The 23178-nt window shown below is 41.9% G+C and overlaps 1 protein-coding gene across 1 annotated transcript in view; it reads right to left on the bottom strand.

The window, feature by feature from the left end:
* Window positions 1–1982: 1982 nt before the first annotated feature.
* The window catches only part of LOC118478317 (MAM and LDL-receptor class A domain-containing protein 2-like), a 38705-nt gene continuing 17509 nt past the window's right edge, over window positions 1983–23178 (bottom strand). Inside the window, exons 11-21 of the mRNA XM_035971727.1 lie at window positions 22845–23018; window positions 21983–22321; window positions 11211–20573; window positions 9935–10176; window positions 8614–8771; window positions 7754–7820; window positions 5388–5608; window positions 4206–4302; window positions 3475–3607; window positions 2857–2922; window positions 1983–2408 (exon numbers count right to left, since the gene is read on the bottom strand). Coding sequence (XP_035827620.1) covers window positions 2334–2408; window positions 2857–2922; window positions 3475–3607; window positions 4206–4302; window positions 5388–5608; window positions 7754–7820; window positions 8614–8771; window positions 9935–10176; window positions 11211–20573; window positions 21983–22321; window positions 22845–23018 — 10935 coding nt within the window. The 3' untranslated portion in view covers window positions 1983–2333. The remainder of the gene's footprint in view (window positions 2409–2856; window positions 2923–3474; window positions 3608–4205; window positions 4303–5387; window positions 5609–7753; window positions 7821–8613; window positions 8772–9934; window positions 10177–11210; window positions 20574–21982; window positions 22322–22844; window positions 23019–23178) is intronic.

Below are 23178 nucleotides of genomic sequence, written 5' to 3'. Positions count from 1 at the left end.
CCCTCCCCCCCCCATAAAACCCTGATCTTTTGGGACCCAATGGAAGCCGGCCAAGTGCAAAATCCAGACAATTTCAGAAATTAACAATATATTGTGTGGTGTGTGTGTGGGGGGGGGGGATGGGGCGTCCGGTTAGTTTTTGGGGATTTTTTGTAAGTGTTTTACGGCGCTCGCAACTACATAAGGTCATACGAGCGCGGTGGACACATTCAACTTTTTCAGTTGGTAGGAAATTTTGAATTTTGCCCGGGTGGCGGCCGAAGCCTACTCTTATCGATTTTAGACCACCAAGGAATCTTTAACGTGCGCAACTTTCACACGGGTCCTCTGAGATTTTTCACCCTTGTCCGAAAAGGCAAGGTGTAGATCTTTCCTACTAGAAGATCAGGGGTGTGGCAGAAAGACAGCAGTGAGAAGGAGCCAAGGAGTAGCAGTAGAAAGGCTGCAGAAAGAGTCAGGAGCCCAGAGGAGGAGGCAGAAAGAGGACACGAAAGCAGACGACAGAACATTTCTAGAGAGCTGGAATTGAGGTGAAAGGAGAAGAAATTTTTTTTCATTCACTACCCGGATTCGAACCCGTGGCCTTTGAAAGAGAGGCCAACACCTTAACCTCTAGGTATTATGGATCTTAAGCCGACAGTTGAGAATTTCATTGAAAGAAAGGAATCAAATGAGCTAATGCTGAGAGTGAGAGAAGCCAGCGTCAGATGATTACTAATCTAAAAAAATTACAGAAGAGAGAAATACAGTTCCGAGGACATTTCAACCGGCATAAAAGCTCAAGACATCTTGCTCCGACTGGCAAAATAGACGGCAAAAGAGGTAGAGGTAGACCAAGCATAACTTTCTGAGGGAAACTCGAACAGACGGTCGATGAAAAAAGCCCAGAATAAAACAAATTTTATTTTAGACCATACGGACCAATGTGGCAAACTGAATTCATTTCATATTTGTGTCATGACATGTTGGAATCAGGCACTCGTCAATATTTGGGCATGTGGAGTTATTGGTATCACCTGAAAGCTGATTTATTTGCCTTGCTTCCAATGAAATAAATACCTATTTATCTTGAAAAAAAACTCCAGATATTTGTGATTGAAGGAAACGAAATCGCTTGGTTTCAGTGGTGAAATTAGTGAGAAAATGGCCGCCAAAGTTTGGTTACTCCAATAGCTAAAGAGTCATTGAAAACTGAAAAATGACATATTTTGTGGTTTTGATCAATGTTTATAAGTAAAATTCCCATTGAAATGTGTTTTTATATGGACATAAAAGAGTTAAGCCAAAAGATAAAAATTCGATAAAAATTTCCATACTAGCAGAAAAATGCCCGTTTCTCAGATTTCATTATTTTGACAAGCGCCCGATTTCACCTCGTTGTCTCATATTTTATTATTATTATATAGCAATTGAAGAAAAAGTACTGTAGTCAAAGTCAAAGGTCTTCCTCTTTCTCTTAAATAAAATCTTGGCTGTACAGTTTTGCAAGAGGCATTATTGAACTTGTACAATTTTGCACATTTCATTTTACAGTGCTGGAGCCAAAGCTTTCAATGAGAAGGACCTATGTGTTTGTGCAAAAGCATAAAGTATTTTAAGCAAATTGCCATCTAATTTGTATTTAAAATTTTTCCAGAAACAGTCCCCATTCAGAAAAGCTGAGGCAAATATGGAATTCAAGAACTCTTTTGCAATGGTCAAGAGTCGCCTAATGATTAACCCTTTCACTGCTAGTCTTGAGACAGTCTTAGGCTCTTTGCAAGGACTGCGGAGCAGGCTTAGCAGTGAGAGGGTTAATATGTAATACCTTTAAAGTGAATGTTCCAGTTCCAGTGGAAAAGGTGTTGGCCAACACTGCTCTTCCCAGATTTAACCTTTCTAAAGCATTTGTCAGTTAAAGTGTTTCTGTAAGACAGATTAAAGAAATATAAATTTTAATGGAATTAGACAACAGGAAATAAGAAACAGAAGCAAGACATCAATAAAGGAATGCTATTATTGGTTTATTGTTCAATCATGTATTATTTTTAAAATGTTTTAACAATCAGTAAAAAAATAAAACAAACAAAAGTTCATTAGACTACAAAATGGATTAAAAAGAAAGAGGGAAAAAATTCAAGCAATTTGAGACAATGGGTACATTTAAATCATACATAATTCTCTAAATAACAATAATAAATAAAATTCAAGTGATTTGGGACAAGGGGTACGGTTAAATCATACATAATTCTCTCAATAACAATTACAAGAAATCAATCAAGAAAAATCAACTGGGAAAGCTAATCAAACAAGGGTCGTTGACATCAAAGTGATGCTGTCCTTGGTGAACCAGTCTAAGCATCCGAATTGCCTTGTTCTTGGTACATAGGGTTCTCCAAAGACATGGAAGCATTGCTTAACTGGACACCCTGATGGAAAAAACAAAAACCCAAAAAAAAGTCAGTATAAATCAACTTTAGAATGGTCAAACAGGTAGAAAAAGATTATAGTCAATAGGACACCTTGATGAAGAAATAAAACAATATAAAAAATTGACACTAGAATGCTCAAACCGGTAAAAGAGGGTCGTATCCGACAGGAAACCCTGATGGAGAGACAAACCCCCCGCCCCCCCACAAAAATCGACTATAGGATTAAAATGGTCAAACAGGTAAAAAAACATTGTTGCTAATCAGATGTCCTGATGAAGAGATGAAAAAACCCAGCAAAAATCACTTTAGAGCGGTCAATCCGGTAGAAAAAGATTGATGTCAATAGGACGCCCTGATGAAGAAATAAAAAACATTTAAAAATCAGAGGCCGGAAAAGTAAAAAACTAAAGATAAGTACAACAACAAAACTTCACAAGGCACTCACCGTGCCAGCGTTGTAGCTCTCTTTCTGTTCCTCCAAAGATGGAGGCTCTATATCCTGCATGGCGTACTGAAAACAAAACCATGGAAATAAAATTAATTGACATTTCTCAGAGTTTATTGAAAAGCAGACCGGTTCATAGTGATAATATGTTGAGATGGAATGTAAGAGAAAGAAAGCAGCATACACAAAATATCACAGCACAGTATAACCCCTAGGGCACTGAGGGGAGAGGAGGGAGGGGGTGGGGACAGAGTGAATATGCTGGCAATAGGAGTTACTGCAAAGACAGTGTGCCTTGTTTGGGAAAATATAACAACTGTAATTACAAATATAGTTGTTTTACATCCCTATAGTGACACAAATCAGATCATCTGGAAAGTGCACTGTTTTGACCATACCAGTCATAGCCCATCAGGGTGGTGAGGGATACAATGATGCAGTAAAAACTTGGGGGTTTCTTTTTAAAAATAAATCTCCCTACTCAAGAATTGAACGATTTTCTTTTTCATACAGCTATGACAAAGCATGTGAATAGTTACAAGCACTTCAGACACTGGCAAAAAAAAAGCAAAAAAAAAGCAGTATAACTTCAACTTAACACTCTGGTACAGTACATACCCCTCCTCCACTGCCGTAGTCATAGATCGGGTTATTCAGGCCTCCCTCTTCGCTCTGATCATTTCTTCGGCCTAACCTTCGGAAGCTAGAACCTGGGAGTCTGGCACTGATGGATGTCCAGTTGACGGCCGGACTGTGGATGTACATTAGATGTCAATAGTTTGTTCCCTCATTTTTATTTTTGCCATATCCCCTAACAATACATAAACCTAGGATAAAAATTTGTCAAAATAATCCCATGACTGAAAAGCAACATCGGCCAACAACACCAGAGTACTTTGGGTACACTTCACACATATCAGAACCGATTACTCTTCAACTTTAATATGCTCAACATTTCCTGATAATTTTAAAATGGGTATTGACAAACAAACAAATTTGTTTTTTAATTTTCAGTACTCAAAGTATATTTGTGACTAATGGGATATTTTCATTTTCAGCTAGCAATGTAAAATTCTCATTCCTGTTTCAATGGACAGGGGCTTATCAAATACCTTTTTAGTATTTTCTAACATGAAATAAATTATAGAAATTGTTGCAATTTCTCTCTTAACCCCCTCAAATCTATTTTAAGTTTTATCAGAATAGCAACCTGTATAAGACAATCAAATTACAAATGGCACCTTCCTATTTCCTCTCTTGCTTTTTTTTTTACATTTTAATGACAATTATCTAAGAAGAGCACTTTTCTCCCCGATAAGTAATCTAAAAATCCTTTCTCGTATACTTACACTTTGTTGGTCTTGCGTAAGTAGACATAAACAGAAACACAAACGATGACTACAAGAACCAGAGGGACGACCACACCAACTGCAGGCTTCCAGTCATCTAAGATAAAGGCAGCAAAACATTGTTTACAATTGGTACTTTTTAAATTTTCATGAAAGTAAGAACATTCAAACCAGGATTCGGCACTTATATGACCTTATTGTGTTGCAAGTGTCGTAAAATGCTTATTAAAACTAAAACTAAACCAGGATTCAATACTGGTGAAAGTAGGAAAGCAGTATTATGGTTCTATTGTATTCTAATAATCCACAAACACTGTTTTGTTAAAATAGAAAATGTTATTTTTGCTTAAAGGCAAGTGAGATCAGCATTGTTATCAAATACTTATGGTTTCCTGAATTCCATCTTCAATTTGTGACGAATATTGTCAACATCAACCGTCTTTAAAAACGCTTAATATGGGATACTTTGATATGAATGTAAAGGACTTTTCAAAAATGTAAGACAAACTAAACAAAGGCAGGGCCTCCAAAGTTAACGGGAACTCTTGAGGCTAATAGCATGGACAGCTTCAAGAAAGCATTAAGAGAGAGATTCAAACAAAGGTCACCTACAATGCGGTCCAGCACGATACTGAATGAGCTACTCTGCTAAAACCAGTTGCCATAGTTATAAGCAAAGCACCTGTCATTTCTTGCATTCCTGAGAGCCTGCTTATCTCTATAATGGATCTCTATACCCTATCCTTTTGTGTGGTTATAAGCAAAGCATAATCAACACCTGCCATTTCTGCTCGAACTAAGAGCTCTTTTGTTCATTATGTATCTATATAATTATATCCATCTTTCCTCATGGTTATAAACAAAGCATTGTCAACACCTACTGTTTCCTCCAACACTGGCAGCTTTTTTGTTTAATATAGGCCTACATTGTATCTCTTTACCCTACCTTTCCCCATTGAGAAAAATGTGGAAATGGTAAGACAAAAACGTCTATTTCCGAAAGCTCCAAGCTAAGAGGGAAATTTCTGTTAAGTGCCTTTCCCAAGGATACAACGTTGGACCTAGCAGAAGCTTGAACCCTCAAACCTGCAATCTCACCATTACGTGTCTAGCAGCCTAACCACTAGGCCACATATGCCACTTTTCCCCCATTGTAATGAGCAAAACATTGTCAACACCTACCATTTCCACCACCAGTGAGAGCCTGGCCAGAGCGCCTAGAGACAGGAGTAGGTGTAGAACTAACTGGAGGTGGGTTTTCGCTACTGAACTTGGGACCAGGCGCAGGAGTAGAGCTTGGGGCGTTAGTTCTTGGTGCTGGTGTAGGTGTTACTGGACGAGGAGTTGGTGTGGACGATTTTGCAGGAACTTTACATCTGGGCCCACCAAAGCCTCCAACACAGCTAGATGATAGATGAGAAAGTAATAATAATAGATAGCATTTGTAGGCTAAAACACTAACATACTGACAGGATCTTTCCTTGACTATAGTCTGGTACCCATTCGTACTTAGGCGAAGTGAGGAAAATATGTGTCACGACGTGGTGGAATCAGGCGCTCGTCAATTTTTGGTCATAAGGAGTTATTGGTATCATCATAAAGCCTGTCCATTTGTCTTGCTCTTGGTGTAAAAAAAAATCCATTAATGAGGAGTAGAAGTCGATATATTTGCGATTGAAAGAGGTCAAGGTTTCCTGGCTTCAGAAGTAAAATTATCGAGAAAATGCCCGGCAATGCTTGGAAATTTCCATAGCCTGAAAGTCCATGGAAACTGAAAATTTACATTTTTGGTGCCTTTAATCAATGTTTTTCGACATTGAAATGTATTTTTAAATAGATATAAAAGATGTTGAGCCCCCCCCCCCCCCCCCCAAAAAAAGAAAATTAGGAAAAATTGCCCAAAAGTCAGAAAAATGCCAATTTCTTTGATTTCATTATTTTGACGAGCGTCTGATCTCACCACAATGCCTCACATATAATAATAGATAGATAGCATTTGTATAGCACAAATTCCTCCTTAACAGCAAGCTCTATGAAGAGCTTTACAATCTATATCATTACCCAAGACCTATAATAGTAGCATTCTGAAACAATCTCAACTTCCTGGGAAGCATACAATGCAAGTTGCCATTTATAGGCGCTAAAACACTAACATACTGACAAGATCTTTCCTTGTCTATTGTCTGGTACCCATTCCCACCTAGGCAAAGTGAGGAAAATTTGTGTAAAGTGCCTTTCCCTAGGACAGAACAGTGGGCCCGCGGCTCAAACTCCCCGAACCTGCAACCTCATGATTACGAGTCCGGTAGTCAAACCACTAGACTACCAGTGCCAACAAATAAGCATCAGACATCCAGTACAACAGCTGTGATCTAAACTTTGTGTTTTTTCTCAAATTCCCTAAAGAAAAAAACCCAAAATAACATGAGAATGCTTTCATTTCTAGAGTTATAATAAACAACATTTTATTCCGAGAGTAAATAAGCTTAAAGAATTTCTCAACTGAACAAAGCACTGTAATATCATCCCATCTGAAAACTTGACACAAAACATTTAAATTCTGTATTTCCGTGAACAAAAATCCTGACGTTTTCTGAACTTACGACAAATCAGGATACCGCTAACACCTCCCAATACTTTAATAGAAAAAAAATACAGAGAAGTTAAGGTTTCATAATCTTGGACAACTATGATCAGTGGGACATGGTACACATTGGGGGTCAAGATTTAAATCCAGGTCAACATATATATATATATAGCCTAATGTGGAGTTGGTATGCTGTATTTATATATCGTCCTCTATAATTCCACTTAGCAGGGAGAGAGTTCTTTACCTCTTTATCTCCGAGGGGGGTAAACCCACTATGCCGGGGCATTTTTGGGGTACTAAATTTTAAAATGACGAAAACGTCACTAAATGGGTCATTAAATCGAAACTAGCAAACCTATTATGAAAGTACTTCATCTAATGAATGAACTTCCGGTAAAAGAAACCTGTTTCCGGCAATTGCTTCCAAAAAATAAGCTGATGTCGAAGTCATCGTAAAAGAATGAGCCCAAGCCGCTGTCTGCAGCTCACCAGCACAGCAGTTCTGACCCCGAGCCGCTGGGAGCGGCTTGCCGGATATAAAGAGTTAAGAGTGCAACCTTACTAGAATGAGTCTCCGAGTGACATAAAAGCCCAGCAAACAAACTAGATACTGTTATGTGGGCATGTTATTGTACAGTGTACAGTCCAAATCTGGAACCCCATTTATTTATTCAGGTCAGAGGCAAAAAGAACAGATTACACTCTCCTCTATTCCAAGAAAAGATTTGTAAACTATAAGTATAAGGACACTTTGTATGTGTGGAGTAGCTTTACTAGTCCCTGCATTATTTTTCTAATTTTGCAGGCGGAAGCTTTCACACTTTGAAAGGGGCATATGGTTCTCAAATAATGTTTAATCAACAAGTTGTAATTGATTTGTAACAGTATAACAACAATAAATGCTTCAAGAAGGCCGTAAACACCCTGGGCAGAAAGAACAAAGTGTTTCTTAACTCACCGGCATTTTCTGATTTGATTCGAGTCTTGAAGACATTGGCCACCATTGGAGCAATAATTGGTGCAGTCTGAAGAGAGAAATAAACACCAGAAATGTCTTCACTCCTTTTTGGTATTTCAACTTTACTCACCTTTTGATAAAATCAGAGGTATAGTTTGCTAGACATGATTGGAGAAAACAGAACATAAAGATAATGTGATGTGGGCTTCATAAACTTTTTTGATTCTGTTAACTTTTAAGAAGAAGAAGAGGAGGAGTAAGATATTGTATTATGATATACATGTAACTCTCCGACTCTTTTGTTAAGGTACTACATGAGATAGGCAAAATTCTTTTACAGTTTAAGTTTTCTCTTTAGGCTGCACTGCTAAGCCTGAAATTACAAAAGCTAGCAAACTTGGCAAACAGATTAAATGATATAGTCACACGTAAGTGTAGATCTAAAGGAATTTTGAAAAGGATTGTTCCAGCACACACGTTTTAAATGTCAGTCCAGATTAAAGAGAAGCAACATATTAATGAGACAATTGTGATTTACAGATAGTGAAAAGCAACAAAAAAAATGGACTAAAATATCTCCAGCACCACACTTTAAATGTTTGTCTAGCTTAAAGAGAAGCAACATCAATCAGATAATCGTGATTTAGTGATAGGGAAAAGCAAAATTGACCAAAAAAGCTCCAGACAGAAGGTAAAAACATGATTACATCTCCGACAAGAGTTAGCCTCTAATCACCATATCATTTTATCATAAAGAAAGAAAACGAAATAACAAAAAATATCTTAGTAAAGGGAGCATTGAGCTTCAAAAATAAGAAAACAAAAGAACATAACGAAAAAAAAAAGTTGTTTGTACGCACTGCATCCTTTTTCATCAGCTGAATCAGAGCAGTCTGCAACGGCATCGCACTTCTTAGAAAAAGAGATACACTTGTTATCAGTTGTGCAGGCAAACTGGCCAGTCACACAAGCTGCTTTTGTCACCGGCCACGATGGAAGGGGTAGACTTTTCTCGAGTCTGAAAAACCAATTCAGTTTTGGTTTCTGTCAAGTCAGCACAATCATTATTGCATTTGGCTAGAATCACAGATCTTTTACTTTCTCATGGTGACTGATCGTCAATGTTTTAAAACCTCTCTGACGTAATGTTGATTATCTAAGTAGCTATTTCGCTTAGTTTTGCTTCCTCAGAACTACAAAGTTCTACGTCTGCTCAGTAGGCCTACCTAGCTTTGAGAAATTTGACGTCAAAATTTTGAGTTTCACATCATGTCAAGCTTTTTCTGACAGAATTTTTCAAATATCTTGATAAAGACTACAAAGAATCTCAATTGTGCTTTTTCTGATGGTTCCGATTACAAATCTTTCACAACCTGCCATTAGGAGCACTTCAGTATTTGTTTTCCTCTCCATTATGAAGAGAAAACAAAATGCAAAGTAAGTTCGTTCATGATTCCAGACACACAGGAACATACTACAGAGAAAAAGTAGGCATCAAGACTGTATACATGCTTGCGGGTGGGGGGGGGGGGGGGGGAGGGCTTGGTACGTATTAAAATGTCCCTCACAACTGCCTAAGGTCATTTGAGTGGGCAGGACACATTAATAAACATTTTCAGTTTGTTGGAAATTTCAAATTTTGCCTGGGTGGTGGCTGAAGCCTACTCTTATCAATTTTGGACCACCAAGGGATCTTTAAGGTGCGCAACTTGGACAAGGGCCCACCAAGATTTTTCGCCCTTGTCCGAGAAGGCAAGGTATAGACCTTTCCTACCAGAAGATCAGGGATGTGGCTAAAAGACAGCAGTAAGAAGGAGCCAAGGAGTAGCAGTAGAAAGACTGCAGAAAGATTCAGGAGCCCAGTGGAGAAGACAAAGGAAGTGAGGGGGGTAGGGGCAGAAAGTAAGACGAAAACAGACGACAGATCATGACCAGAGAGCAGGAAAGGAGGTAAAAGGAGACAATTTCGAGAAGAAAAATTTCCCGTCGCTATCCCGGTTCAAACCCGGGACCTATGGAATGAGTGTCGAACACCTTAACCTCTAGGCAACGAGAGCCCCCAAGCTTGTGTTTATAGACACAGCTTATTATACAGTCAGAGAAAACTAAGTGCAATTGAACACAGGCTTGTGTTCACAGACAGCATTATGTTAGAAAACTAAATGCAAAGAGAGGACGTACATGCATCCTGGTCCAAAGACGACGTCATCAATAGCCAAAGCACCGTCAGGGTCACCGGGGGTCCCCTGGAAGATGAGCTGGAATGGGCTATTTGAAATGACAGAGGTCATCATCAGCTGCCAGTAGGTACCTGCCACTGAGGTAGTGAGGTGCAGGTGCAAGTCTGGGCCTCCATTGCTGTGAGTCCTCAGTCCAACCTTGATGCTTTGCTTTGACGAGGGAATCAGGGCAAAGAAACTCACCTGTGGGTCGTACAAGAACAAGATCAGGGACTGATGGAAATATGCACAAAAAAGAGAGAGAGAGAGAGAGAGAGAGAGAGAGAGAGAGAGAGAGAGAGAGAGAGAGAGAGAGAGAGAGAGAGAGAGAGAGAGAGAGGGTGTCATAGCACGTGAGACATATTGTATTTACTCGGCCTAATGTCCTGTCTTGTGCGTTTGCGTGAGTGCACCTATAAGTGTAACTTTTGTAACGCCTACTGCCATTGTTAACGACCAAGACAAATTTCTCCCTGCGAGTTGAATAAAGATTGTCATTGTCATTGTCATTGTCAGTGTCATTTTGGAACAACAATGTTTTTATTAGACTAGTAAAAGAAATTGAATTATAGATATTTCTCTAAACTATGCCAAAAGTACTTCTTTTGCTTTTTTGAGATGCACTTTACAACAACTCACCACTATAAACGCTATTTTTTTCCAGTAACAGAATAAGACAGACATAACACAGATAGGAAGAAAATAAGCTGATCACTTGATCAGCTATCTAAATAGGAGAAAGTACAAACAACTAACAAATTTAAGTTTGCAAATCTGTACACACGTTTTTAGCTTTAGTGAGAGTTTTATGGCACTTGCAACACAATAGATTTCACATGTGTTGGTATATTAAGCAAAAAAAAACTGAGAAGAGTTTGTCAGCTACATTGGGAAAGCAAAGTTATGGGAACAACTTTCCAGGAACAGAATAAGACTGAAAGGAGGAGGGGACTCAAAGCAAAAATTGAAAAGACAGAGGACAAGTAGTGATGAAGAGTGGGAATTAAATAATAGTGGCACCAGATACCACAGCAAGAAAACAGTTTGTTCTCTCTCTCTCTCTCTCTCTCTTTCTCTCTCTCTCTCTCTCTCTCTCTCTCTCTCTCTGTCTCTCTGTCTCTCTCTCTCTCTCTCTCTCTCTCTCTCTGTCTCTCTCTCTCTCTCTCTCTCTCTCTCTCTCTCTCTCTCTCTCTCTCTCTCCCTCTCTCTCTCTCTCTCTCTCTCTCCTTTCTCTTTACCTCACACTTGGCAGGTGTTGTAGCGCCAAAAACATCAGTTACGAGCCAGGCACTGTCCCCAGTTCCCGTGTTGGGTTGACCTTTCACAAAGAGGTAGTGTCCGGAAGACAGACTGGTGCTGTGGTCAATGCCAGACAGACCAGGGATCAGAGGCTGGCTGGAGTCCCATCTTTGCCAGTCCAGCTGCTCAGAAGTCACCTGCTGCAAACCCCCCATTGACGTCTCAAACGTGAGGGAAGTGTATTTGTCACAATGGAGACTGGCATCAGTCTCGTCTGATTTGTCACCGCAGTCGTCTTGGAGATTGCAAGTCAACATTTTGCTCACGCACGCTCCAGAACTGGTGCACTTGAACTTATCATTTGAGCACGCACCGGAGGATTGGGGCAGTCCGCAACCTTTGAATTCCAAACTGTCCAGCGCCATCTGTCCTGAGAAGCTGGATGACTGGGCTCTGTTAAAACTGAGGGTGAATGGTGACGTGCGCCTGCCAATTCCGACATTAACGTGGGTCCACTGACCAGCACTCTTTGTTTGAGTCCAGAGAGTAGTTGTTAAGCCTGCAGAGTTGATGTTGAGGTTGAGACGACCTGCTCCAGAGCCTGACATAAAGTAACGGAAACTGAGAACACATTCAGCTGCCGCCAGTTTGAACTGTCCACTGGTCAAGCTAGCAACCTGGCCGGCTGTGTTGCCATTGTTCTTATCATTGAGGTAGACGTAGCCACCACTGGTGCCAGCGCTATCTCTACGGGGTCCTTTGCTTTCCGGGATTGAAGAGGGCTGGCCCTGCTGCCAGTCCAGGTTGTCTACTTGCATCTCCATCCAGGAGCAAAGGTTCGAGTCAAATGAGCACACCTTCAGATCGTGGCACACAGCTTCGTCACTGCCATCGCTGCAGTCTTTGTGGAAGTTGCAGACGTTCTTCTGATTGATGCAGGTGCCACTTGTAACACAGCGGAAATTTCCCCCGGGGCATGCGGGTTTGGGAGAGGTGATCTGTGGTTTGGCTGTGGTAGGTGATCCTGTAGGCGGTGGTGAGGCTGGCAGATTACAGAAGGGACTGAAGATAATGTCATCAACATTCATTGAGCTTGATGCACCTTTTCCATTGACAGATTCAAAGACAAGCTGATGCACATCATTGAGAGTGTAAGAGAATTTCTCTTTTTTCCACTGTCCTGTCACCTCGGCATTGATTATCTTGCGGTATTTTTTCAGACCACTGCTAGTCTCTGTGTAAATAGAAAGCTTTCCAGAGTCCATGCCAGCTGTCAAATACCAGAAACGGACCTCACACACTTGATCTATTGCAGGCATACTACGGGAAATAGAAGACGTTGAATTATAAAGATATGATGAGTATATGCTACCTGAGGACAGGTAATGGCCAAACTGAGACATAGTTGTGTGGTCATGCGTTGCCCTGCTCGAACTAGGGTAAGAGTATGATATACTTGAAATAAGCGGTTGTCTTATTGACCACTCTACACCAGTGCTAATTTTGGTTTTCCAGTCACCGAGACCATTTTCAAATGTCGAATAAGAAAACGGATAGCAGACACCATCCGCTTCATCAGAGCCATCGCAACAATCCCGGCTGAGGTCACATTTTTGGTCCTCTGGAATACAAGAACCATCAGTACAAGTAAATTCTCCAACCTTACACTGTCTTATGGCTGGACGCTCACAGTGCTCAAAAGCAAAATCATCAAGAAATATATCAGGAACGCCAGTGTGACGGTAACTTTTCAGGTTGAATATAATCTGACTGTCAGCTGCACAAGATGGGATCTTTACAGAGGCTTTAGTCCAGTTTGTCAAACCAGAAACTCGAGAATCCAAAGTAAGGGGCCACAAGAAAGTATCGAAACCTCTCTGTCTAAGCCCTACACTAAACATAGATGGCCTTCTCTCAGCTCGATACCAGAATGAGAAAGAACAAAGACGGTTTTGCGTGCTGAAGATGGGAGACTCAAGAGCAGTATAAGCAGAGTACAATGATGTGTTGGCTTTGGGATACAAGATGTGGCCATTTGCTGTGCCCGGCTTATGGTCATTATAGTTGAAGGTATTGCCTGGTGTTCTGACCCAGGAGTAGGAGCTTCTGGTAGCCTGGGTTCGCCAGCCACACATACCACTCTCAAAGTCACAAGAAGAAGGGCAGTCTTTCTCATCTGTGCCATCAGTGCAGTCCTGGTGGAAATCACACATTGCCTTAAGTGGCATACACTTGCCATCACAGAGAAAACCTGGGCCTGAAGCATGAGTACAGGAACCCGTGGAGGACACTCGAGGCCTAGCATCAGGTAATGAGTAGACACGAGTGGCAGGAAGACATTCAGGAGTGAAAGAAAAATCATCTAAGCCAATGTTGGAGCTCACTGAGCCTGGAGTCCCATCAATTACCACACGGAAAAGGCTGGAGTCATCCAGAGTGACCACTGCTTTCTTCCATTCATCACCTGTCTGTGCAGGTAAAGACCACTTTAGAGACAACGCTCCTCCTTCCTGGGTCTCGGTATAAACATTTAGTCTAGTGGTTACATTACTTTGGGCATAATAGAAAAAACGCATTTCACATTTTCCATTTGGATGAGGGAAAAATATCCTGCTCTTTAGTCTAGCTGTGTCATTGACTCCAGAATCAAAACGAGTGTTTATATACATGAAGCCTCCAGTCTGATTACCATATGTATGATCTCGTGCCAGATGGCCAACTGCTCCTGTTTGGTACTGGCCTTTTATCAAGCCCCAGTTCAGTTGCAATGTTCTGGAAATTACAAAGCCACATGTGCCCCTTTCAAAATCACAAAGAGTGTATGAATTGCACTTTTGTTCATCAAAGCCATTGGCACAATCTTTCGCGAGATCACATTTAACACCTGATGGTTTGCACTCAGAAGAACCGCTACATTCAAACTGGCCACTTCCACAGCTTCCAGTGCTTTGGGTTTTGAAGCAAGACTTGCTGAAAGATATGTCATCAATGGCAAGGCTATAGGAAGTGGGAGCACTCTTATACTCATATCTGAAGATTATCTTAAATCCGGGAGCTCTCGACCCTATACCAATAGTCCTCTTATTCCAAGTAGAGAATGCATATGGAGAGCTGAGGAGGATAGCTCCTTGGACAGACCTGTAGTCATTGGTATCTTTTGGATACAGGTACACCCTGAGACGGCCAGCTGTATATTCCATCATGTAATAAAACTGAATTTCACATCCGGCTTCTGTGGCCCCATATATGGGAGACTCCAAAATTGAGTAGCTGGCATAGCCAAGCCCAGTGTCTCGAACCAGGAGGAACCAGCCAGTTCCACCTTGACCTACCGTGTGGTCATGACTTGGCTTGATCATCACATCTGTTGAAGAGGAATTGACTCGGCTGAAGATGTATTCACCACTGCTCATGTCCCTCCAGCCACACTGTGAGGTTTCAAAATCACAAGCTCCGCAGTTCTGTTCATCGGAGTGATCCTGACAGTCATAGCTGAAGTCACATTTCTGAGACAATCGGATGCACTTGCTCTTGTCAGCACACTGCCACTGCCTGTCATCACCACATGGATTAGGAATAGTAGCAGCCGTAGAGGAGGGTATAATCAGTGTTGGTAGCTGCTGTGTCATGGAAAGCTTGCAGCCTGAAGAAAAGATGATATCATCTAAGCCTATGGCGTCAGTGGCACCATAGATGCCAGTGCTCGAATAGCCTAATACTGCTTCTAGAACAACCTGGAAGAGAGTGGTGCTGCTAAGAGGAATCCTGTAAGACTTCCAGAAATTACCAGGAGGACTCGGGACACTAAACACTTTAGACAGGAATCCCCCCACAGCCGTGCGAGTGTAGATGTTGAAATTTCCTACATCTTCATCAGACATGTGTATATGGACAATCATGTAACAGCCAGGTGAAGTTTGGTCCAAAATAGGACTCAGTAGCCAGGCTTTGTCCCCAGCAAACTGTTGAGAGTCCTGGAGACTGAGATAATGGCCGGAGGGCTCAGAAATTGTATGGTCTTGAAATGTTGAAAAAACGTGATATTTGGAAGTATCCTGGCTTTTCCGAGACCAGTCCAAATTATCTGCATAGGCCTCTTGAGTCCAATTGCAGAAATCGACTTCAAAATTACACCTATGGAAAGAGGCACACGTTGTTGAATTCTCATCACTGCCATCTCCACAATCGTTAATAAAATTACACTTCAGGCTCGGGTTGATGCAAGCTCCATTCTTACACTTGAACGTGTTGAGTCCCTTACAGCTGTCACCAGGTTGAGGATAGCCACAGTTTCTGAACTTTATGTCATCTACAGAGAAAGAGTTATAGCCATAATTAGTACTTTCAGAAAAGATCACAGAAAAGGTTGCACTAGAGCTACCCAGTGGTATCACTTGTTGCAGCCAGCTATTTCCAAGGGAAGCTTCAGTTGTCCAAAGTGTCACTGTCTGTACTCCCTCCTTTCTCTTGACCCTAAAATGTCCGGGATTTGTACTTTCTGCATAGAGGTAGAACACAAGCTCACAAGTTGGAGCAGATCTCCGCAGCAAAGGACTGTTGTAACTGATTTCTTGGAAACTAGAACCAGACGATGAAGAAGACAAGTAGTTGCCATTTGCTGATCCCAGAGTGTGGTCAAAGTCTGGGCCTCTTGAAGAATTTAGTCCACTGATTATTTCCCATTTTTGGCTGTATCTGAATCTCGCATTTTTCCATTTGCACTCAGAGCTATCAAAACTGCAATCATAGCCACAATCTTTCTCTTCCTCACCATCAGAGCAATCATAGACAAAGTCACAGACTTGGGAGAGAGTCAAATACTTGTTGTCTTTGCTGCAGTGGAAGGCATTTTTAGTTTGCGCTGGCATTGGCAGAGACTCACAGGTTCCATTTTGTATGCTAATATCATCAAGAGCAATAAAACGAGACCTAGAATTGCCAATAATTCCCAGCAAGACGACAGTAAACTCCTCATCTAGAGCCTTCAGTGTCACACGTTGCACCTTCCACATTCTGGTACTGGTGTCCGGGATGCTCAGCAGAGTGCTATTGGCAGCCAGCTGTGACATAGGCACCACTGTGACATTTAGAGAGCCCTGGCCTTGGCCGCTTGTGTAAAACCAAAAGTTGAGGCAGTAGTCAGTGTGTGCACTCAGAGTAGGAGATGTCAAGCGTGCTGTTGAGCCTTGCGCAAAGTTTGAGATCCTTGACATCACCATGGAGCCCCCGTAGATGGTATTCTGAGTGTGGTCCAAATTTGGACCATAGGTCATATAGGTGGAGAAACTCCTTCGTCTGATCCAGTCAAGGTCATCATCATCCTCGCTGTTGGTCCAGGTGCACAATTCCCCTTCAAAGTCACAAGTTCCCAGACCTGGGCACATCCCTGGCATTAAGATGATGTCATCAAGTGCAATGTCACCAGTATAATTGCTACCCATAATTCCTTCAAAGATGATGCGGAAGTGCAGACTGTCCGACACCGTGACTGTGGCTTGATGCCATCGAGTGCCTTGAGGACCAGATTGAGACCAGATTTCTTGGGCAGATTGTTCCAAGGTGCCATCTTCATACTGCAAGAGATTTAGAGTACCCATCCCTGCACCATTCATAGAATACCAAAAGACCAGGCAAGAGGCTGTGGTAGGATCAAGCAAAGGTGTCTCAATCTTTGCTGACTGACCAGGGGTTCGGGAGGATGCCTCGGTATAAATGTAGTGGCCTTCTCTTGTCAAGAAAGAGTGATCTGTCTGGGGCCCTGTGTTAACGCTTAAAGTCCTAGATGTTTTGAGGGTCCAGTCAAAGTCATCTCCTGCCAACTGATGAAAGTTACAAAGACCGTCTTCAAAGTCACAACCAGGTTGATGCGGACAGTCCCCTTGATTCATGCTGACATCGTCCACAGCGATTATGCTTGTAAAGCTTGAGCCACCAGAACCTTGGATGACGACATGTGTATCCCCATTCATATCCTGGACATGTACTTGAGCAAACTTCCATTCTGGGCCTCGAGTGCCAAACCGAGTCCAGAGCAGTTCTCTTATGCCGTATGATGACTTGGCGTAGATGCTGAGTCCATCCACTGTTGTTCCATACATGAAGTACCAGAACTTAAAGCAAATTCCTCCACTAGAAATTGCAACAGTCGGGCTCTCTAGCATGGCTATATTTGTTCCTTGACCAGTCCCCCTCACATATATGTAGTGACCACTGGCATCCTCATGTGTGTGATCAGAAGGTGGCCCAGAAAGCTGAGTGAATTGACCACTTCTAGTATACCAATCTATGTCATCCGTCTTGCTTTGTTTCCACAAACAAAATCCTTCCTCAAAGTCGCAGTTCAAAGATGTTGGAGGATAACTTGCTAATGTACTTTGTGGTGTTGTAGGTCTTGGGGTGTACACCGTTGGACAGCGATAGCCAAAAGTCCTCACATCATCTATAGCAATATCTCCTGTGTAGTTCCCACCATAGGTAGCCTCAAACATAATCTCAAACGGACTAGACTCTGTAAGTGCCACCCTGGCTATTTTCCAAGAATTTCCTTGATCCCCACCCAAGTCCCATTTTTTATTAGTCACATTGCTAGAGGATGACCTTGTGTACACAGTCAGGTTACCAATTCCAGCTCCATACATGTTGTACCAGAACTCCAAGCAGCTTGTGGAGCCGGAGAACTGTACAGGATCACTCTTTAAAATAGCATTGTCTCCAAGTCTCAAGCTTCGCGAAGTCTCAATGAATGTGTAGGTACCCAAGGACGTCCCTCTCGTGTGATCAACTTGCGGACCTGTCTGGAGAGAGCCTGTGGGACCTCTGTTCAGCTCCCAGTCAAACTTGTCGCTGCCCTGCACATTAACAAAGCCACAAAAGCCATTATCAAAATTACAATTAGCAGGACTTGGACAAGAGCCATACTCAACAGATATATCGTCAATTCCGATGTTTCCCTTATAAGACTTTCCAACTACACCTTCAAATTGAAACTCCAAGGGTGAACTTCTGCCATATACTTTTACAGTGGCTCTGTTCCATGTGTTTCCTTGATCCCCTTCCAGATGCCAGATTTGAGACCGTGAATAGTTGCCCAACTTTTTGTACACCCTCAGAGCTCCAATATCTGAGCCATACATATGATACCAGAAAGTCAAGCAGGCAGAGTAGAGATGATATGTTTTTGTCTTTAAGACAGCAGTTTGATTTTGGGTTTTTCCAGACACATCAATATAGGCGTACTGTCCAGAACTTGAGCCAAAGGTGTGGTCGGTGCTTGGGCCTGTACCAGATGATGCGGTTAACCTACTTCCAAGAGACCAGTCAAAGTCATCGTTAGTCTCTTGCACCAAGTCACAGAAGCCGAAGTCAAAGGTGCACTCTCGCAGCGATGGACATTTTCCACGAGTAGTTGCAATGTCATCAATGGCAATACCACCACCACCAAAAGAGCCTGCTACAGTGGCTCTGAAAAGTAATTTGTACCCTTTGGTCATGTTGACGAAGACGTTTTGCTGAAACCACCGGTCACCAACAGTCCCTGTATGTGACCACAAAACATCATCAGTACCATAATCATAAGTAGCCTTCAACTGTAAGGTACCAATATCATATCCATGCATATATGCCCAGAACGAGAAGCAGAAGCCAGAGGGATCAGTAGCAGGGGCTTGAAGGCTTACAAGATCTGCTGTGTCATTTGCCTTGCGGGACATATCGTCTACCACATACATGTAATACCCCCTGCCTCCATGTCCACTTTTTGGACCTGTGCCAAATATAAAGCTCGAGCCCGTTTGTCTTGTCCAATCAAAAACATCCCCATTTTTTTGTTTCCAGTTGCAAGTGTTTGAGTCAAAACTGCAAGCCAAACTGGGTGGGCGTTCTGCAGCTCTACAGTACTCAAAAACAATGTCATCAATGGCAGCGTAATCTTGATTGCTTGCAGTCCTAGTCTGATCGGCTTCAAAGGAAATTTCAACCTGGGCCCCTTCAGGCATGGGGCCAGCAAAGCGTCCAATGTAAGCAGAGACAGAACTCCAGCTTATTGCGGAGCTGGGCCTGGTCCACACTAGCACCATGTTACCTCCTATTCCAACAGAGACATTGAGCCTACCAGCACGTTGTCCAATATGGTACTTGAACTTCAATGTGCATGTACTACCAATGGGCCCAAGGGGAGGCGAGCGGATCACAGCTGGTGACGACAAAAGACCATAATCTGGCCGAACATAAATGTAATGTCCTTTGGATGTCTGCACATTGACGTCAGTCCTTGGCCCAGCTACTCCCATCATCTGAAGGTAGCTCATGGACCATCTGTATGGACCTGAGCTTGCGTACTTCCAGCCACATAGACCTGCTTCAAACGTGCAATTGCCGCAGATCAGTTCATCTGAATTATCAGCGCAGTTTTTCTTGGAATCGCAGACAAAAGCCGGAGAGATGCATTCTCCACTGTTACAACGGAAACTACCACTGGCGCAGGGAGCCAAGGTGCTTATAGTGCTAACAGCATAGCCTGGTGTGGGAAGAGTAGAACCAGAAGAGAGCATTTTACAGCCAGAAGACAGTGATACATCATCAATGGCCATGTCGCCTTCAAAAGACCCAGCAACGCCTTCCAGAATCACTCGGAAAGGTTTGCTGCTGCTGAGGGAGAGAATCTCCCGATCCCAGAAGTCTTGACTTGAACTTTGTCTGGTAAAAATTAAATTGGGATAACCACCATCCTCTGTGGCTGTGTAGATATTCAAGGGTTTTATAGTAGCGCCTAGCATGTGGTAATAGAAGGTTAGATGGCAACCATCAGAGGTCTGAGCTGCATCAATGACTGGACTCAACAGCCGTGCCTTCTGGCCTGTTATAGCTGGACTGGATGTCTCAACGTAAATATAATAGCCCGTGTCTAGTCCCGTGGTATGATCGATAGATGGGCCCGTGGCAAATGACGGTGTTTTCCCTTTGTTGCGCGTCCAGTCGAGTTGATCCTTAGTGTCTTGCATCCAGCCACAAAAGCCAGATTCAAAGGTGCACTGAGTAGAGGAGGAGCAATTGGCAGGAGACTCGTCAGTGCCATCACCACAGTCGTCAGACAAATCACACATATAGATTTCATCAATGCACACGCCGTTTTGGCATTTGACCTGGTTGGCTCCACAAGGGCTGGAAGAGGCGGCCGGGCTAGCACAGTTGACGAATGTGATGTCATCAATGGCTACAGAACCCTTGCTTGCAAAATCTTTTGTGCCTTCAATAAATACAACAATGTTGGCATGGTGATGACCAATGAGGATATCAGCCTTGGTCCAGCCCTTGGTGACATAAGGAATGCTGGCTGTCCACAGCTCCACAACATGAGATCCCACCTGAAAGAGGGGCAAAATCAGACAAAACAATTCAACTTAAATTGGAGGAAGAACATGTATGTGGAACAAAAAAAAGACATATTTATTGGAGCAAAAACACTCAAAGGTAATGATATGGTGAAGGCCGTTCTGGAATTTACATTACTTGTATGTGAATACGAGCTACAATAGGGCTTTTGGGTGTATCACCTGTGCTTTAACTCACCCAGCTCTATTGCTGATAATATCGGTATGTGCGTGCAATGCTCCAACCCTAACACCGACGGTATCGATATGGAAAATTTTCCTTTGTAACCGAAAACACTACTTTTGTGTGAAGCAGACTATAGCCTAATTAGAAGAGTAACCATTTTTCATTTGAAACATACTATGACCTGAAGTGCAAGCCCAAATTAAGATCAAAGAAAGCTATATTTGTGAAACATGTGAGGGGGAGTGAGAAATTTGAACGTACTTCCTTTCTTTTTGTTTACTTTTTGACTTGGTATATAGACCTTCTTCCACGGAGTATTTCATATAAACTATGACATACTTTGCCTTCAAATTTTCAATACACACAAATAAAGGTTTGAATAATATTGTGCGCAATATGTGGGTAGGATACGTTAAAATTTAGTATTTTTTTCAATTTTTCAAAAAGTGGTAAAAATATCTAGGGAGAACAGACAACCCGGAAGTGTAGGCCTAGGGTTGAGTGAGTTAAGCGTGCTGGAAAGATGCTCTAAAAGAGTGAGTTAAGCGTGCTGGAAAGATGCTCTAAAAGAGTGAGTTAAGCGTGCTGGAAAGATGCTCTAAAAGAGTGAGTTAAGTGTGTTGGAAAGATGCTCTGAAAGACAATCTAGAATAGTGCAGTGAGTCTGACAAGACATTACAATCTAAGGTCTGGTGAGGTAATGATAGCACACAGAGCATGCTGTAGAGCATGGATATTTGCTATATAAAAATGACCATTACGGCCATCATGTTATTATCAAAATCATTATCATAATTACTAATATTATCATTATTCTTATATTCTTATAATATTATTATTATTATTATTATTATTATTATTATTATTATTATTATTATTATTATTATTATTATATTACACTAGACACTGCCATAACAAGACAAGCTTTGCTCAAAACAATCAGTGGCCAGAAAAGGCAAACCTTTCACAATGTGATAGACTACCCATCTAAAACAGCATCCTACCATAAATACTTTGACCGGATTGCTTCTCTTTTTCATATTTCAAAAATTACCTTTACTCTAAAATGACACCCCTATACATACTTTGACCTGAACATCTGACTTTTCCATCTTAAAAAAAAACTACCATGACCGCCATGTGACATAAAAATCCTATGCACATCCACAATGGAAAGCCTTATTTGTTTACGGAGACATAGCGTAAATAGATGTACCTGGACAGAAACTCTCAGGTTGCCACCTGTGCGCTGGTAGTAGAACTCAAGCTGGCACTTCTCATACGTTGGTGGCAAAGTCGGTGTGGCCAGTGTTGCCCAGTTATCATAACGTCCGGAACTTCCGCTCACGTACATAAAGTGGCCACTCGTGTTACCAAAGGTGTGATCCGCACCAAACCTCTCCATCACGTCAGGTGCTGTCGAGTCCTTGGCTTGCTTCCAGCGGTAGGAACCATCAGAAACACTGGCCAGGCCACACGTATCCTGCTCAAAGGTACAACTTCCGCAGTGGGCTTCGTCAGAGCCTGAGTTACAATCGGCTTTGAAGTCACACACCTGAAATTTTTCATAAAAAACATATTTTTTGAAAAAAACTACAAAAACGCAGTTTGATAATCCAGTAGGCCTACTATTACAAAAATACTGCAGGCACTAGAAGATAGTACTATTTGGGTTTGTTTTTTTAGGGGGGGGGGGGGGGGAGGGTTCAGATACACATGCACCTTTAGCATTGTGTTCTACAAGTGGCTAAATAATTGTTTTTTGAAGTCTTAATTAAGATGAGTTAGCATGTGCTGATGTTTGTTTTCACTGCTGACGTCCATAGTTTGAGATTCCTTGGAAAATAGAAATGTACCATTTTTTTGGTGCCTTTACTCGATGTTTTTCAGTAGTATCCATACAGAAATGTGTACCTAAATGGACATAAAAGGTGTTGAGCAATAACAGAAAAATTCTATAAAAATGTCCAAACTGATGGAAAAATGCAGTTTTCTTTGATTTCAACATTTTGACGAGCACCTAATTTCACCACGATGCCGCAGAAATGTAGTAACTGATGTATTAAGTGTGTGCTGACCTGATCTGCTGGCAGAGATTTCCCAGAGCCGTCACTACATTGAAACCTCGGGGGAGGTCCGGAGCACAGCCCTGGACTGACTGTAATATCATCCAAAGCAATGTCACCGTAGAGTGGGTCTCCTGTTTTGGCTTCAAACAAGATCTGATACGGCTTACTGGATGTGATGTTCAACTGAAAATTACAACGGAATCAAATTTGGAAAGTTTGCAATGTGACAAATGTAAAAATGGAAGGAAAAAGATCATTGATCATTCGCATGAACTCAGCATATAATTTGGCTTTATCATGAAGAGAGTCTTTGAATTCTCACTGTATGTGAGACCAAGCTATA

Source organism: Aplysia californica, unplaced genomic scaffold (assembly GCF_000002075.1).
Source record: "Aplysia californica isolate F4 #8 unplaced genomic scaffold, AplCal3.0 scaffold00489, whole genome shotgun sequence".
Lineage (NCBI taxonomy): Eukaryota > Metazoa > Mollusca > Gastropoda > Aplysiida > Aplysiidae > Aplysia > Aplysia californica.
This window is presented reverse-complemented; position numbering and strand designations above follow the sequence as displayed.